Source organism: Pongo pygmaeus, chromosome 7 (genome assembly GCF_028885625.2).
Source record: "Pongo pygmaeus isolate AG05252 chromosome 7, NHGRI_mPonPyg2-v2.0_pri, whole genome shotgun sequence".
In the NCBI taxonomy this organism is placed as follows: Eukaryota; Metazoa; Chordata; class Mammalia; order Primates; family Hominidae; genus Pongo; species Pongo pygmaeus.
In genome coordinates this window covers 78,254,991-78,274,280 of record NC_072380.2, presented here as the reverse complement: position 1 = coordinate 78,274,280, position 19,290 = coordinate 78,254,991, and the positions used below count along the sequence as shown (strand labels likewise).

The 19,290-nt window shown below is 39.1% G+C and overlaps 1 protein-coding gene across 2 annotated transcripts in view; it reads right to left on the bottom strand.

Moving 5' to 3' along the window:
* Positions 1-375: 375 nt before the first annotated feature.
* The window catches only part of TRIM55 (tripartite motif containing 55), a 64,859-nt gene continuing 45,944 nt past the window's right edge, over positions 376-19,290 (bottom strand). For both annotated transcript variants that reach the window (XM_054497529.2, XM_063668818.1), the window contains one exon: positions 376-1,395. In XM_054497529.2, coding sequence (XP_054353504.2) covers positions 1,385-1,395 — 11 coding nt within the window. In that variant the 3' untranslated portion in view covers positions 376-1,384. The remainder of the gene's footprint in view (positions 1,396-19,290) is intronic.

The window sequence follows — 19,290 nt, the reverse complement described above, 5'->3', positions numbered from 1 at the left end:
CACTTAAGACGACTAAATTTAGTCATTATAAAATGTCACATAGGAAAAATTTTCTTATGAAGAACATTTTGACTTTAATAATTACACAGATATCCTCCACATTTATGCCTATGTCAACCCTAATCACGTTTATTCTTAGGAACAGGAACTACCTTTGTTCATTTCTAAAACTGAACAGCACATTTAATTAGTTTTACAGTGCATTTGCCTTTGGTAGTTTAGTTATAGCTTTAAACAATTCAATCAAATGTTTAATACTTCAAAATTAATTTGTCTGTATGAAGATGCATCTTATCCTGGGACCCTTGAAATAAACTTAACTAACAGATGAATAAGATAATACAGAACATTGAATAAATCATTATAAGACGAAGCTTTTAAAAACATCATTTATTTAAGAGTTCATATAGAGTAAAGTTACACTTATGTTCTGAAGGAGGCATTATGGTGGGACAAATATTAACAAAGCATGATTTAAATATATATATATTTAATGTGTGATATGTTTGTATATATATTAAAACACATGCAATTGTTCTACAATTTACCAGATTGGTGCCACAGTGAATACAAGAGAAAGTAGACAGCTTTTGCTGGAAGATTCAACTAAAGTGCCTAATATGTGAAAATCTAAAACTAATATTAGAAAAATGTCACAAGAGATGCCCAGGCCTTCAGCTTTCTGGACCATGAAAGTGTCACCAAATTCAAAGAACATTTCTGAATGTACATCCAGTGACATCTGTTATGTAAAAGAGGAAAACTTTGTGAAACATTTCATAGCTTTGGTCAATGATTTACTTTTTGTCCATGTATTGATAAATCAGTCACTTCTGAGTTGACACTGATTTTCACTGACCACCTGCACTGTTAAAGAGTAAAGGAAATGAGAGCTACTATAATATAATAACAAAAAGTCAGTGCCTATGAGAGACAAGAGCATAGTGACCACTTTTTTCACCATTTGCCACTTGTTACTGACATACACATGTACCACACCTACACACCCTTCACAACGTTTTCCACACAATAAAAGATTTGTATAAGATCAAGTTTATTATTTCCAGTGCTTTCTGCAACTATTTTCTCAAAATATTCTTTCCCCCCAAGATGTTAGATAAGTCATCTGGAATTACAGTTTGGGGTTATTTTTGCAGAAATCCTGTTCAGAGGTCCCTTTCATCATCTGCATAATATGAATTTCACTTGGGCTTCCTGCTGCCCACATGCATCTCAGCCAGGCAGACAGAGGGGCAGCAGTTGGAATGAATATCATTCATTTAGGGAGTTCAACCAGGAAAAGGAGAAGATATGGCGAGCTGGCTCAGAATCAGCTCCACTGCCACTCGCTGGAGCTGCAGCCTGTCCCTGGAGGGGAGGAGCCTCAAATCCAATCTGCAATGGAAGAAAATGGGAATCAGAGAAAAAAGAGGTTTGTTCTTTTTGGATTGGTCCAGTTACTTTTCTACTGAGGAGAAAGTATAATAATAATAACAATTATTATTATAATAACAATATTATTATATGGCATGTAATTATTAGAAATAGAAAGCAAGCTCAGATTATTTTGGCTACAGCCAAGAGTCATGAAAATAATTCACACTCATGATACAAAAAGAAGGAACAGTAATGCATGCAGTGGAGAGAAGTTCTTGGGAAAAAGGAGTTCAGGCTATTCTAGTTTTTTTTTTTTAAGTCCACTTGTACATGATTTATTCAGATGAAAGTCTCATTGAAACTGCTAGGAATTGGGTTTAGAAAGGGTTGCAGAATTTTAAAAAATTCCAAATTTAAATGGCACTGCTGTGCCACATGACATTGTGGGACATATTAATATAATCCCTCCACTGCTGAAGAAGTTTCTACCATGCATATACATATATATTTTCTTACTATAATTTTTACAAAACTACAGGCTTAATTTTGGGCAAATCATGATGGGATTTTTTTTCCATAGGTAATAAAATCTAATAACCATATCTATATTAAATCAAATCCAATATAAGCATGTCTAAAGAAATAATTATCTTTTGTAGACACCTGAGATAGACAGGTTGCAATTCTGAATTCATTGATTAATCTAATGTCATAAGCAAAATTTACTTATGTTGTTTTGCCTTTAAAAATCACAACTTAATGGAATGAGGGACAATCATGAAGAAGTCTTGCTGAGATGCAATTTGATTTTATGAGCTCAAACTCTTTACATTTCAAGGTACCATGACAAACACCGTTCTTCCTAGGAGAACTATGGATAAATAAGCAAACATGTTCCAACGACATCACTGGTAAAACTATCCCACCAGATTAGAATGCCACTGATTTCAAAGCAATGAGGTAGCCACATGCATTCAGCTCAGAAGCCCTGGATGATTTTATGAAGCTGCGATACGAATGGATAATACCTGGCGCAAGCAAAGCAGAACTTTGGTTAAGTACGTGGTTTTACTGCCACTCAAAATAGTCTTGAGAGCAAAATGAGTTATTGGCCTGCACTTTACCAGATTTTACCCTAAACATATGTTTGGGGATGATGTTTCAAGAGCAATAAAATTATCCTAAGTCTTTATGGCTTTGGGATAATCCTTTGTACTGCCACGTTGCTTCCTGATAGAAAGTTAAAAAGGGCCATGAAATCATATTAGCCACAGTAGAATAAAACTGAAATATGTAGTTTTCTATGAAGGAATAGTGGAAACATCAAGTAAAATTGGGCTTTTTGAAAAAGAATGTTACTAGATTCTGTTGGTAATGTGTCAGATACCTCAATGTCCTTGAAAGTGAAGTAAAATAAACATTATCCTGACAGAATCCTGCACCTATTTTTACACGTCAAACTCCTCCCTTGCCCACCATAGTCCTCTTACTCTGGCTGATAAAAAAACAAAAAACAAACCCTTAAGTGTCATGTATGGTTTATGCAAAAAACAACAACAACAAAAAACCCCGAAAGCCCAAATGACCTGGGCATATATGAAAAGACTTATTTCTAACCATTCAATTTGAGTGAATAGCGAATTCCGCCTGGATGAACAGACCATAAGGTCCATTTTGTGGCCTCGTTTTCTTGAAGGCAGTTTCTAATCTAAAGGGAACTTCCATGGCAGCTGTTCTGACATAGCTGAAGGGTGACACAAGTTGGGTAATGTGTTTTCTGCAGAAGGCATAATCTTTGGGAAACTGCTGGTAGCGAACAAGCCCCTGGGAATGCTTTTGGAATGTGTATAAATTTTTGTGCTTTCCTGTACTAGAGATTGACATCTATCTTCCATTTAAAATGTTTTAGTTGTTAACCCACTATTGCCTTCATATTTGGGATTACATAGTTTGGGTTGGCTTCTCTTACACCTCCATGTTTCCAGGAAATTATTAAGTTTTCCTCCAAACAATATGGACCAATGCTATCTTTCAGAAAAGAAAAGCCAGTACCAGAGTGGGGGATTATCCAATAGCAGAGGTTATCCTGAGTATCTTTAGATAATTGCACCATCTCCTTGGTCTTGTTTATATCCACTGAGGACCCAACAACCAGCTCAGCAAAGAAAGTTCTGTACAAAGAGGCTTAGCCTAGTTTTGAATCCCACACCAACTACTTATTAGCTGTATGACTTGGACAAGTTAGTTAACTCTCTGAGCCTTAGTTTTCTCTTCTGTAAAATAGAGATAAGAACCTAACTTACAAGGTTGTTGTAAGGACTGAATAAAGTAATACACATAAAGCACTTTACACATGCCTCACTTATATTATGTTGGTCCTTCCTTCCTTCCTTCTTTCCTTCCTTCCTTCCCCTCTTCCCCCTCTCCTTTCTTTCAACAGTGAAGAGGCTCCTCTGCCATGCAGAATCACCTGGGTACTGTTTATGACAAACCATATACAATAGCACCGACCCCCAGTAAGAAAAGACAACAGTATTTGCAATCTCATTTTTCCAGAATTGGGCATTTTTTCTATGATTTAATCCCTTCAGTGTGCTGTAATCACAGGCATCAATGACACTGTCCAGTGTATCTCCAACAGGCCCAACTTCATACATGGCTACTTCATAAAGGAAGAATGAGTTAAAGATCTAAAACTCTTTTCTGTAAGCACAGCCCATCAAATCAAAAGCAGATCTTTTTCCTACAGCCTTCCCGAGATGGAGTTGTATATATGTGTTCCTTAAAATAGTTTCCTAAATGCTGTCTCTCCTTTATCACAGGAAGTGCTATTTCTTGGGAATAGTGATGTTCTATGAAGCAGAACAAGGGACAGAGAATTACAAGCACTGATCTCCTCTACCTGCTTGGGAGCTTGTCCTGCATTCCAGTTTGGTCTGATATGTATAAAAAGGAAAACAACAGATTGTTAGTTCCATATTACAGTCACATGTTTTTTAATGACAGGGATACCTTCTAATAAATGCATCCTTAGATACTAAGCAGACATAAAAAAGAACAAGATCATGTCTTTTGCAGAGACATGGATGGAGTGGGAGGCCATTATCCTTAGCAAACTAACACAGAAACGGAAAACCAAATACCACGTTCTCACTTATCAGTGGGAGCTAAATGATGAGAACACATGAACACATAGAGGGGAAAAACACACACTGGGGCCTTTCGGAGGGTGGAGGGTGGGAGGAGGGAGAGGATCAGGAAAAACAACTAAGTGCTAGGCTTACTACCTGGGTGATGAAATAATCTGTACAACAAACCCCCATGACACAAGTTTACCTATGTAACAAACCTGTACCCCTGAACTTAAAATAAAGTGTTTTTAAAAAAGAAATGCATCCTTAGGTGATTTTGTTGTTACGTAAACATTATAGAATGTACTTACACGAACCTTAGTTTGGGTTAGGCAAACACTGCCCGTAACGTGGAACTGTCCTGTACACAGAGACAGATGTCCACAAGGCTCTGTCACAATGCATGCTCATTAACACCCATCAACAAGAAATGATTTTAGATTTAGGTTGCTTCTACCTCTTGGCTATTGTGAATAATGTTGCTTGAACAGGAGTGTGCAAATATCTGTGTGAGGCCCTGCTTTCAATTCTTTTGAGTATATACTCAGAAATGGAATTGCAGGATTTTATGGTAACTCTGTTAAATTTTTTGAGGAACCTCTGTACTGTTTTCTATAGCAGCTGCTATGGACCATTTTACATTCTCCCAGCAGTGCATAAGGGTTCCAATTTTACCACATCCTCACTCCTAATTGCTTAATGTTTGCAATGTATTTTTTTTTAATGTGAATTTGTTGCAAACAAAAAAGAAGGACCTGGCACAGATACTTGCCATGTTCACAGAAACATTATTCACAGTAGCCAAGAGGTAGAAACAACCCAAGTGACCATCCGTGGAGAAGTGGATAAACAAAATATCATGCGTACATACATTGTCAAGAATCAATGGAATACAATGGAACACTGTTCAGCCTTAAAAAGGAGAAAAATTCTGGCACATGCTACAACATGGATGAACCTTGAGGACCTTATGCTAGGTGAAATAAGCCAGACACAAAGGGACAAATATTATATGATTCCACTTACATGACGTATCTAGATAGTCAAATTCATAGACAGAAACTAGGATGATGGTTACCAGGGGCTGGGGAAGGGTGAAATGGGGAGTTTTTGTTTAATGTGTATAGTGCTTCTGTTTTGCAAGATGAAAAAGTTCTAGCAATTGGTTGCACAATAGTGTGAATATACTTAACACTACTGAACTGGACACTTAGAATGTGTAATGGGAGTATACACATTATATACTCCCATTTTCTGTTATACTGTTTATACTAACTTTTTTTTCTGTTACCTGGCCTGCTTTTTCATTCATGTTACCTTCTTGGCTCCTAAAGAAACAGAAATTTATTGCTCTTAACAGACACTATAGACACTTAGAATGTGTAATGGGAGTGGTTAAGATGGTAAATTTATGTTCTACATTCTTCACTAGAATTAAAAATTTTAAAAAAATTCAGGCAACATCACATTAAAATCTGGATTTGCAGGTTCTTTGGACAAAGCAAAAATGAACAACCCAGAACTTGCATGGAGAGCTAAGCAGTGTTGTGCCTTGGATTGGGAATGCTCCCTCCCTTCTGCCCATCTCGGTCAGGGTCACAGTGCCCAACACTTCCTTTGCTGCTGCAAGGCTGGTTTCAGTTGCCATTTATCTTTGTGCTTACACAGTTGCTATGCTCAGAGTAAAAAGGAAAGCAAGCAATGTCTTGTATTTATGCTTCTATTAACATTTTTCTGTTACCTGGCTTGCTTTTTCATTCATGTTACCTTCTTGGCTCCTAAAGGCACACAATCTTACTGCTCTTAACAGAAGGTTAATTTTTAGTATGAAGGTGTCAAAGAAAAGAAAGTAAAATGCTCAGTGGAGATTTGGCTTGATTTTTATGTTAAATGTGATGAGTGATTTTTTTTAAAGCTAAAGTGTGTCTCATGGCAAGAATCTTGACAGTGAAAGCATGAAACTGCCTTTAAAATTCATTTGAGTGCAGATTAGTCCCCAGGATCTTAGCATAGGGAATATAACTGGATGCAGATTGGTGGATATGTGCTTGTTTGGGCTTGGGGGGTCAATGCCAGTAGCCCCCTTTACCTAAATGCATCTCACCCCACCTCTTCTACCTAATGAAACTAAACAAATGCTTTGCTGGCATTCACTCTGGCACAAGTTTGGGTAGCCACATTTGGAGGGGAGGGGCATTATTTTTTTTTTTAGCTGCCCCAAAGTAGAAGAGTGAGCTCATTTTAATCAGTGACCAGTGCCTTTGAGTCTCTAAGTTTCCCAGGGCCTCCATGACATGCCAGCATCAACCCTTGCCCAAATGGTCATTCTCTACATCATCCATGACTCTGATCCACTAATGCTTACTGGTCTTGTGTTCCATTCCTTAAGGCTCAGTCAAGCGATAGCAGTCAAGCTGAGAAGATGCATTGCAACGAAGACATTAATGGATAATGATGGCCTCATGTATGCTCCTGCCAGATAATACTTTACCTAGAAATATTCATGTCTTATCCTGAGGGATGACTGATGCCAGGCCATTGAGGAGATATTGGGGGCCTTGAAGAAATTTACGCCCAGGCCCCCACAGCTGGGCTGCCATTTCCTCAATCTCTGAGTACTGCAGGGAATGCCAGTCAGAAATTCACCCTGACATAGGATCTGGTTACCAATGCACGTTAAATGCCTGTCTTTCTGGGTCAATTTAAAGAAACCTTTGCCCATCTATCATGAAATGCCTTTGCCTTAAAGAAATGTGGACAGGAGGGGTACGGCTAGACTTAAGGCTGCTGAGTGGACAACCACCCAGTATCCATCTTGCACCTGCTAGGCTGGGTCAGAGAACCAAAGCCAGATGCTGGAAGCAGGTGTGAGTAGGAATGCTGAGACCAAGTTTAGAATGTTTATTCAGAAAGACCAAGCCCAAGCATTGGCCTGCTCCCCTACTTAGCATTCCTGAACCTCAGGCTCTTGGATAGTTTAGGTGTTACAGATTCCTAACTGGGAAGGAGAGTACAGCCAAGAACCCAGGCCAGTCACCCATGGTGAGAAGTAACTGAGGCACTATCTCTGACTCACAGCCAAGGGTTGAAGCTTTAGAAACTCTGTTAGGCAGCTCTGCCATCATGAGTGTCTCTTTCACAGGAATGCAGACATTTCTGCTTGGGACAGAGCAATCAAGGTATGTTAGGAATGAAATGTGGAGCTGTGAAAATACAGCACAGCTAGAGGAAGCAGAAAATAGGAACCCCCAAAAAGAGCCTGGAAGGAAAACACTCACTAAAATGCATTTTCTGGCCAGGCATGATGGCTCATGCCTGTAATCCCAGTGCTTTGGCAAGCTGAGGCAGGAGAATTGCTTGAGGTCAGGAGTTTGAGGCCAGCCTGGGCAATATGGCATGACCCCACCCCTACAAAAAACTTCTAAAAAATTGCTGGATGTGGTGGCACGTGCCTGTAGTCCTAGCTACTCAGGAGGCTGGGTGGGAGAATCATTTGAACTCAGGAGTTCAAGGTTGTAATGAGCTATGATCACACCACTGCATTCTAGCCTGGATGTCAGAGAGAGATCCTTTTTCTAAAAAAAAGAAAAGCATTTTTTCTTGGGAGGATTCACAGCCATACAAACTAAGTGATTAAGGGTGTGTGTGGAGTGAACTGACTAGGGGGCTTTGTTGCCATCAGCTGCCTCCTCCTTGCTAAGAGAAAATCGGAAATGAGAATAATTTCCTGAGGCCCATCAAACAAGCAGGAATTAAACTCACTTCTTCCTGACGTGGAGGAGGATGCTGTGGTGTGTACTGTTTGGTTTGTGTTAAGTGTGTTGTCCAGGAATTGATGGGATCAGGGTGGAGAGGACAGGTTATGGAAGTTGATATCACAGTCTGGCAAAAACTTGCAGCCAGCCTTCTTCTCAGATATGGAGCTGACAATTTTGTGTCATGTAGAGAGTGTGTATGTATTCCTGCTCTTCCTGAAAAGAGAACTGGATTGTGAAGAATTAGGTCATTAATTCTTCACAGACAGGGGTTTCTTACATTGCGTTAGGCAAACAGACCCAACAGGTTGTCCTTAAGAACCATGGGAGGTCGATAGTATTATTATCAGTTATAGATGAGAAAGTTCAGACTCAAGAAGTTTGAGGACCTTGCTCAAAGTAACTCTAGGATAAAGTGCCAAGAGTTGTTCATAGAGACCAGAAGTCCAAAGGGAAAGAGGGCAGCTGGTGTTGTTGCACACCTGAGACTTGGGACGGGGTCAGCCTCTCCACTGAAGGCAGACAGAGAGGCAGGTTGGTTGACAGCATGGGATGCAACTGAAGGATCGGCTCGCCCTCATTTGCAGTGGACAGCTACATCCCTGCCAGCAGTGGAGGCCTAGAAACGACCCATCTGTGCTTGTGAGGCTGTGCCAATCTATCCAGAGTGGTGAGTCAAAGCAGAACAGCCCCTGGTCACACTGATTTTTGCCTCAGTCCCATGAACCTAAGTGAAGTGGGGATTCATCCACTTTTCTTAGATGCTGCTTGGCTTCCATTACACTGCATGCCCCACTTGGTGGAGGACGAGAGATCAAAAGGCAACAAGCTCCCAGCTACTCTGTGATCCTAAGCAAGTCATGCCTCCTCTAGAATCCTCATTTTCCTCCACTATAAAATGGAGAAGTTTAACAGTTCCTACTCTAGTGGGCTGTTGTGAGGTTTAAACGAGAGAATCCTTATGAAAGACTTTGTAGATGATAAAGCAATGGGCACACATTTGTTACAGCCACTGCCACGTGCCATTGTTTTTTCAGATGCATTAACACCTTGGTGGACTAACTCTTCACTTCGTGGAGTGTAGTGGAAGAAAAGATGTACCATGGAAATCACTGAGATACACAAATAAACACAGAAAAAACCCCACAGGATGTATAACACTAACAAAAGTCTTAGGTTAAATCAGAATAATAAACAATTTGAAAACACAGGAAGCTTAGCTCAGCTAGCTGTGTCATAACAGCTCCCCAAGAGAGCTCTCCCAGAGCTGTGTTCACAGAATTGTAGAGTTGTAGGCACAGGTTGCCAGGGGAAATGAATGAATTCATTACCCTACTCACACACAATTTACATTATATTTTCCTCTTTAAAATGGATACATCCATTTTAGCTTCTTATTAAAGTGACATTTACTTAGCATGCCATTTGATCCTGAGAAATGTAGTCTACGATTTTAGTATTGACTTTTTTTTTTGTCCTTCTGGTAAAACACCCAAACTGACAGTTAATAGGAGATATAGTGACAGATATTGGGGGCCTTGAGGAGATTGAGGAGATGGCAGCCCAGCTGTGGAGTCCTGGATGTAAATTTCCTTAAGGCCCCCAATATCTGGCACTTTCTCAGCAGGAAAAAAAAAAGCCCAGAAAAACAATATTGCAGTTGTAGGGTACAAATGAAAAAGCATTAATAATGTTAATATAAAGGTCTCATTCAAACTTACTTCTTAAAAAAATCTTACCCTCTCCTACAATTTTTTTTCCTAGGTAAGAATGTCTGCATCTCACTACCATAGCTTCTTATAATTTCCAGGATTATTAGGCCCCGGACAATGTTTTGAAGTAAATATAGGCCAGTCCTGAGGACTGATCAGTTTTTCTCTATTGTTATCAAGTTGAAATTCCAGCACAGTCAGGGCGCCTGGCATATCAGCAATTTGTAAGCTTGAATCTCCTAATTTGTAAAACACGTAGCAATTGCTCTCAGTAGGGATCTCTGTTTGAAAATAATTTGACACCCTGAATCCTTCAATTAAATTTAGAGAACAGAGTTAAATTTTCATTCACTTCCGTTTGTTTTGGAAAATTAAATAGATCATTTCAAAGAACCTGAGACCTATAGTCACACTCATGGGAAATCATGTTCTTAGCCTCTGGTTTTTTTTTTTAATGCTTTGTAATATCTTGTGAAATTAATCTTCCTCAGAAAAGCAGCTTCCTGGCCCTCTAGCCTCCTGCATCTCTCACCTCTCAGTCTCTAGTGGCAGCTGGAGTGGATGTTTGCACTTGAAATCAGAATGTATAGCTTGGTCTCAAAAATCATTTGCATAAAAGTGCCTTTATCTTTTTGCATGCTATACCCAGTAGAGATGTGGGGCTCACAAAGGTTACTCCTCCTTGGAACTTTGGCCCATTGTCCATCCTGGCTTAGGAAAATATGAATATTTTCAAGGGCACTGAACCTTGAGTGATGAGAAAGGCTCAGGTCTGGGGACACATGTATTGGTTTCTGAAAGCCTGGGAAATAAACCCTGGGCTTCAAGAGGGAAAAGAGTCTTTGCTACCCCCTTCCTCCCTCACCCGCTACCAGTCTTTTAAACCATTTAAACCATAAGTCCCCTCCTTCCTTCCTTCCTTCCTTCCTCTCTTCCTTCCTTCCTTCCTCCCTCCCATTTTTCCTTTCCCTTCCATTTTCCTTTCCTCCCTGTTTTTTTCTGTAATGTAAGATTTTTTATTTTCCTCTGGGATCACCTTTATAATCTTACAAAACAACTATTGCAGAGCCTGGGTTGGAGACTAAGAGGACCGCAGGCTGGTTTTCCTTGGCGACATTTTCTCCACTGCATCTGCCTATAGTAGGCCATTGGCCTTGCCCTCTGCATCTCTGCTATTTGAGAGTGAAGAGCCATAAGGTGTGAGGAACCCACTTTGTTCCTGAGGCTGTCTCTGAGATAATGACATGTCAGATAGAAAGAAACTGGGGACACTTGGGAAAGGGGAAGGGACTATTTGCACCTTTTTGTTGATACTTGGGCTGGGAACCATTGGACTTTCTCAGCCAAGAGGACAAGCCAGTGCTGGAAGTCACTGGTCCATGACAGGTGGCCTCTGCAGTTTTGTGGAAACTGGTTTAGACAGAACAAGGGATGAACTAGGGCACAGGTATGTCATGAAAATGTACAAGAGATATCAGCTTCTAAAGCAAGTGATATCAAAACTAAAAATAGAGCCCCACAGAACAGTGACAACTAATTATCAGACTGTGAGGTTCAGCTTAGACACTTAAAGGTATCAGGCACCTCAACTGCACCAGTCTTTGTTGTGCTTGGCCGTGCTTGTGGCTGAAGGAGGAAGGGGACGCAGGCTTGTTGGATTCAGGCAGTGAAGCCTTCCCCATGGCCTGCCATGTGGAATAACGCCTTAATGACTGTCAGCATAGTTCCCCTCCAGGTGCCCCACCCCTATCTTTTTAAAGTTACCTTGGAAGATGTCGTATGTGAATGAGGACCCTCTCTCTACCCATTTCAGCATGCAGACACAAAAAGAGGGAGGTAGACAAGTTTTGCTTTAAAAAAAAACACTTATCTTGGAATCAATTCTTCAAGAAAATAAACAATGCTAAATGTGAATGTACCTAAACAGTTTCCAAATACATGAGTAAAAACTGATACTGTAAGAATAGACAAATCCACAATTCTAGTCAAAGATCTCAAAATTCCTCTCTCAGAAACTGATGAAACAGGTAAACTGAAAATCCGTATGGACATAGTAGACTTAAACAACACTATCAACCAACTGCCTTAATTGACAGGTACAGAACACTATGCCCAACAACAAGAGAAAACACTTGTGTTTTCCCATGCATGTGGAACATTCACCAAGGTTGATCACATTCTGAGACATAAAACAAATCTTAATAAACTTAAAAAGATTGGAAACATATAAAGAATATTCTGGTCTTTCTCCACAACAGAATTAAACTGCAAGTCAAAAAGAAAGATATCTGAAAATCTTCAAATATCTGGAAATGAAATGCCACTCATCTAAATAACCCATGGGTCAAAGAAGAAACTACAAAGTAAGCTAGAAAATGTTTTAAGTTAAATAAAAATGAAAATACAACATATCAAAACTTGTGGGATGCAGCAATAGCAGTGATGAGAAGTAACTTTATAGCATTGAAAGCTTATATCAGAAAGCAAGAAAAATCTCATGTCAATAATCAGAGCTTTAACCCTAACAAACAGAAAGAGAAGAGAAAATTAAACCCAAAGTAAGCACAATGAAGAAAATCATTAAGAGCAGAAATGAATAGAATAGAAAAACTGACCAAAAAATGGAGAACACCAACAAAGCCAAAAGCTGGGTTTTTTTAAAAGATAAATAATCAAAACATTGTGGAAACTAGATTGAATTTGGAGACTACATTGACTTATTTGGAGGCTTCTATTAAAGCTATAATAATCAAGACAGTGTGGTATTGGGGGAGGGACAAACATATATATCAGTGGCACAAAATACAAGTCCAGAAATAGACTCACACATATATGGTCAATTGAATTTCTACAAAAGAATTAAGGTAATTCACTGAGGAAAAGGATAGCTTTTTAACAAATAGTGCTGGAATAAATGAATATCTATATCAAAAAGCAAATAACAAACTTTGATCCTTACCTCATCTACACAAAAATCAACAAAATGATCTTAGACCTAATTTAAGAGCTAAAACTATAAAAATTCTAGAAGAAAACATTGGAGAAAATCTCTGTAATTTTGAGGTAAGCAAAGTTTTCTTAAATGGGACATAAAAAGCACAAACTATAAAGAAAACAAAATTGGGCTTCATCAAAACTAAAAATGTTTACTCCTCAAAATATTCTAAGAAATGAATAACAAGCAGCGAGATTGAAATCGTAATAAAAACATTGCCAACAAAAAAAGTCTAGGACCAGATGGATTCATAGCTGAATTCTATCAGACATTCAGAGAAGAATTGGTACCAATCCTATTGACACTACTCCAAAAGAGAGAGAAAAAGGGAAGGGAATCCTCCTTAAATCATTCTATGAAGTCAGTATTACCCTAATACCAAAACCAGGGGAGGACATTACAAAAAAAGAAAACTACAGTCCAATATCCCTGATGAACATAGATGCAAAAATCCTCAACAAAATACTAGCAAACTGAATCCAACAGCATATTAAAAATTTAGTTCACCATGATCAAGTGGGTTTCATACCAGGAATGCAAGGATGGTTTAATATACATAAGCCAATAAATGTGATATGCCACATAAACAGAATTAAAAACAAAAATCACATGATCATCTCAATAGATGCAGAAAAAGCATTTGACAAAATCCAGCATCCCTTTATGATTAAAACCCTCAGCAAAATTAGCATAGAAGGGACATACCTTAAGGTAATAAAAAACCATTTACAACAAACCCACAGCCAACAATGAACAGGGAGAAGTTGAAAGCATTCCCCCTGAGAACAAGAACAAGACAAGGATGCCCACTTTCACCATTTCTATTCAACATAGTACTGGAAATCTGGAAATCCTAGCCAGAGCAATCAGACAAGAGAAGGGATAAAGGCATCCAAATCGGTAAAGAGGAAGTCAAACTATTGCTTTTTGCTGATGATAGGATCGCATACCTACAAAATCCTAATGATTCATCCAAAAAGCTCTAGAACTGGTAAATGAATTCAGCAAAGTTTCAGGATACAAAATCAACATACACAAATCAGTAGCTCTGCTATACACCAGCAGCAACCAAGCTATTCTTGATCAAATCAAGAACTCAAACCCCTTTCATAATACTTGCAAAAAAAAAAAAAAAAAAACCTTAGGAATATATCTAACCAAGGACATGAATGACCTCTACCAGGAAAACTACAAAACACTGTGGAAAGAAATCGTAGATGATACAAACAAATGGAAACACATCCCATGCTCATGGATGGGTAGAATCAATGACCATACTGCCAAAAGCAATCTAAAAATTCAATGCAATTCCCATCAAAATACACCATCATTCTTCACAGAACTAGAAAAAAGAATCCAAAATTCATATAGAACCAAAAAAGAGCCCTCATAAGCCAAAGAAAGACTAAGCAAAAAGAACAAATCAGTAGGCCTCACATTACCCAACTTCAAACTATCCTAGAAGGCCGTAATTACCAAAAGAGCATGGTACTGGTATAAAAATAGGCACATAGACCAATGGAACAGAATAGAGAACCTGGAAATAAAGCCAAATACTTACAGCCAACTCATCTTTGACAAAACAAACAAAAACATAAAGTGGGGAAAGGACACCATATTTAACAAATGGTGCTGGGATAATTGGCAAGCCACATGTAGTAGAATGAAACTTGATCCTCATATTGCACCTTATACAAAAATCAACTCCAGATGGATCTTAAATCCGTCTTAAATCTAAGACCTGAAACCATAAAAATTCTAGACAATAGCATCAGAAAAACCCTTCTAGACATTGGCTTAGGAAAAGACTTCATGACCAAGAATCCAAAAGCAAATATAACAAAAACAAAGACAAATAGATGGGACTTAATTAAACTAAAAAGCTTCTGCAAAGCAAAATAAATATCAGCAGAGTTAACAGACAACCCACAGAGTGGAAGAAAATCTGCACAATCTATACATCTAACAAAGGACGAATATCCAGAATCTACAAGGAATTCAAACAAATCAGCAAGAAAAAAAAACAAACAAACAATCCCTCAAAAAGTGGGCAAAGGACATGAACAGACAATTCTCAAAAGAAGATATACAAATGGCCAACAAGCATACAGAAAAATGCTCAACCTCACTAATTATCAGGGAAATGCAAATCAAAGCCACAATGCGACACCACCTCACTCCTGCAAGAATGGCCGTAATCAAAATATTAAAAAAAAAAAGTTGGTGGGGATGAGGTGAAAAGGGAACAATTTACTCTGTTGGTGGGAATGTAAACTAGTACAACCACTATGGAAAACAGTTTGGAGATTCCTTAAAGAACTAAAAGTAGATCTACAATTTGATCCAGCAATACCACTACTGGGTATCTACCCAGAGGAAAATAAGTCATTATACAAAAAAGATACTTGCACATGCATGTTTATAGCAGCACAATTCACGATTGAAAAATTATGAAACCAGCCCAAATGCCCATCAGTCAATGAGTGGCTAAAGAAATGTGATATATATATATATATACACACACACACACACACCCCCCATGGAATATTACTCAGCCATAAAAAGGAATGAAGTAATGGCATTTGCAACAACCTGGATGGAATTGGAGACTATTATTCTAAGTGAAGTAACTCAGGAATGGAAAACCAAACATTGTATGTTCTCACTTATATGTGGGAGCTAAGCTATAAGGATGCAAAGGCATAAGAATAATACATGGGACTTTGGGGACTTGGGAGAAAGAGTAGGGGTTGGGGAGGGATAGAAGACTACACACTGGGTACACTGTACACTGCTTGGGTGCACCAAAATCTCAGAAATCACCACTAAAAAACTTATTCATGTAATCAAACACCACCTGTTCCCCAAAAACCTACTGAAATAAAAAAATAAAAAATTAAAAGAAATGAAAGGGAAAGCCACAGACTGGGAGAAATTATTTGCAAAACATCTACCTGATAAGGAAGTTTTATCCAGAACACATAAAGAACTTCTCTCTAAGAAGATAAACAACTGAATAAAAAGTTGGGCAAAAGATGTGTACATTTACTTCACCAAAGAAAATATAAAGATGACCAATAAGCACAAGAAAAGGTGCTAACCATTAGTCTTTGTCAAAATGCAAATTAAAACCATAAAGAGATACCATGCATAATCATCCACCCAGAATAGCTGAAATATGAAAGATTGACACAATACCATGAACTGGTAGAACGTAGAGTAGGTAGAGCTCTCTTACCTTGCTGGTGGAAACAGAAAAAGTTGAATAACCACTACGGAAAACAGTTTGACAGTTTCTTATGAAGTTAACCACAAACTTACCATACAATCCAGCAATTCCACTCCTTCATTTACTCAAGAGAGATGAAAACATGTATTCACACAAAGACCTATATGTGAGTGTTCACAGCAGCTTTACTTATTATAGCCAAAGCTGCTAAGAACACAAACATCCATCAAGTGATGAATAGATAAATAACTAGTGGCATACCCACACAATAGAATACCACTTGGGAATAAAAAGAACTGAGATACTATACATGCCACAAAATAAACAAATCTCAGAAGCATTACGCTAAGTGAAAAAAAGCCAGTTATAAAAGCATACAATAATGTATGTTTTCATTCACAGGACAGTTTGGAACTGGCAGAACTATAATGACAATCAAACACATCAGTGGTTGCCAGAGGCAGGGATGCGGGGAAGGGATTTAATGGTAAAGACACATGAGGGAACTTTCTGGGGTGATGAAAATATTCTACATTTTAACTGTGGTGGTAGCTATACAATGCTACACATTTGTCCAAACTCACTGAACTGTACACTTAAAACGGGTAAATTTTAGTGTATGTATATCTCAATAAAGTTGATTTAAAAAATCACATCTTTCATTTCTTCATCCATTGACTGTTCTGTGTCTGCCTCTGCTGTGTACATCCTGTCTTTGCTCTACTGAGCAGTGAGGTTTGTAAGTAACTTTAGGCAACTTCAGAGTGGAGTCATCATGGATGTGGAGTTCATGGAATCTGAAGGAGGTAATAGCAGCTGTGTAAACATTCAGCTAAATGAGTGCCTAGTGAGAAATCTGGAAAATGGTTTGGGAAATTGGGATTTATGTAAGAGCTTCAAGTCAAGAAATGTACTTTGAGAAATGCAATGGACTCTCTAACTCACTGAGAATCTGTTGTAATTATTGTCACACATAATGACTTGTGTCAGGCCTAAGTCCATAACCCTCCCAATGAAAATACCTGAAACAAATTATAAAATTCCTAGTGCTAGATTTTTCACTGCCCAGTGTGAAAATAAATGAATCTACTTGTTGAGTAGTCTCTTTATTTTCCTGATGAGAAAACTGAGGCTCAAAGAATTTAAATGCCCAGAGTCAGACACTGAAGCAGCTCCAGGACCAGATCTGAAGTCCTTTCTTCTAACTTTTGGATCCTTCCACAGTCTTGAGCTTTGGCAAAATTTCTACCCAATTTGTTTGTCTATTTTTCAGGCTTGAAGAATAGAATGTGAAAAATGGATATCTTTGAAACAACAAATCGCTATGATATAGTAAAGCTTTCAGGGCCTCTTATCACTGCAACTTTGTGTTCTGGTGAAATACTGAGCTGTGGTTCTATATAGAGGGAGAAATCGCAAAGATTTCAATGCCAAAGTCCCTATCTCCAAAGCAATTGGCTCTGGCTGCAGAGTGTGTGTGTGTGTGTGTGTGTGTGTGTGTGTATGTGTGTGTGTGTGGTGGGGAGATCCTCTTACCCTGAGGCAGCTGCTGTGTCCAGCTCAAGTATCAGCCAGAGCAGCTGCTGAGTTAATCCACCAAATAGAGAGACATTTCTCTGGAAACCCCTGTTCCCTGCATAGCTCCCATTAAATGGTGTGGGCAAATTCTTCCAGGTGAGGCCACTAAGATGCACTGGGAAGGGAGGAAGGGGAACTGGGAGGGGGATTTCATTGCTGCTGCTCCCACCTTTATAACAATTTGATTGCCACACATAGCCCCAATAAAATGCCCAACGTCCATGGGGAGTGGGTAGGGGGTGGAAGCAGACTGGAAAAGAAATGGCCATAAGAAGGCATGCCCGAGAGACAAGGCCTCACAGAGACTGCTTCCAAGGCCGCCAACCTGTCTCACAGCATCCTTCTCCCACCTTATTCATGCCTTGTTTTCTGAGGTTGACTAGGGCATGGTGTAATTCCTTCAAAATAAATTTTAAAATTAACATATGAAATAAATCAAAGGTTATTTCTACCAAACTCTCTTTGCATTGACTGAGAATACAGCAGGCCTGGCTCAGAAGGGCAGAAACTGAGAGGATGACTCTGCAGCTTAAGATCAGTTCATAAGTGAGGGCTTTGCACGGTTTTCTGGGAGGACTGGGGTTTGTGGAGGTTTCAAGTGCATCCTGTAGAAGCCCGAGGAAACGGGGGCCTTTGATGAGTTCAAATTCACCACAAGGATGAATCCAAACCTTGCTTTTTCTTAGAGAATGCCCATGGGGGAGCTACAGCACTCTTCTGATCTAACAAAAAGTAGTGGTCCTGTCCATCACTGGTAGAGGAAGCTGATGTTTGGTTTTTGCCATGACCAGTTTTTTTGCCCGTGTACTTGGGTGAAGAGAGAAGGTATGTGATAAAGTAGAAATTGTTCAGCACCAGAAACCACAGGCAGTAAAATCAAGGGCATGTTTCACTGTGTACATGGATATGAGGAAAGCACCAGGAAATAGAGCATTTGCTTCTAAAAGGTTTGCAGTTCAGCTGTTGTGGGCTGAATGTAGTTTACAGGTCAGCAAGTGAGCCTGAGATGCTTCTGAGTTTTAAAAGCAACATTACTCTGACATGGGACCACCTAGTAAAGAGAGATAAGACCACCACTGAATCAAAGAGAACTCTTAGCACATCGTAAATGTTCAAGGTAAGCCTAGTGATGAAATGTGAAATTCCAGCACTCTAACCTTGAATTGGACAAATATGAATCTGGTAAACTGAGTTCTGAAGTGGTGAAGGTGAATCAGACCTGCAAAATATTCTCAGAGGCCAGGAATTTGCTACTATAGTGAGGTCTCTATCAGCCTGCCCATATCCCATTTCTGGGATCAAAGAGTAGTACTCCATCATGAACAGGTGTCCTTCTCTATGTGAAAGGCCCTTCCTCAAATACCAAGAACTATACAGCAAGGTTCTTTGCAATACTGGATGTCAATGCCCTCCCCACACCTGCTCCACCTGCCCCCACCCTCCTCTCCCCAGGCAGGCATGTGGATGTCAGCATACATGACATGGGCTCAGTGGATGGCAGCCTTGAAGCATG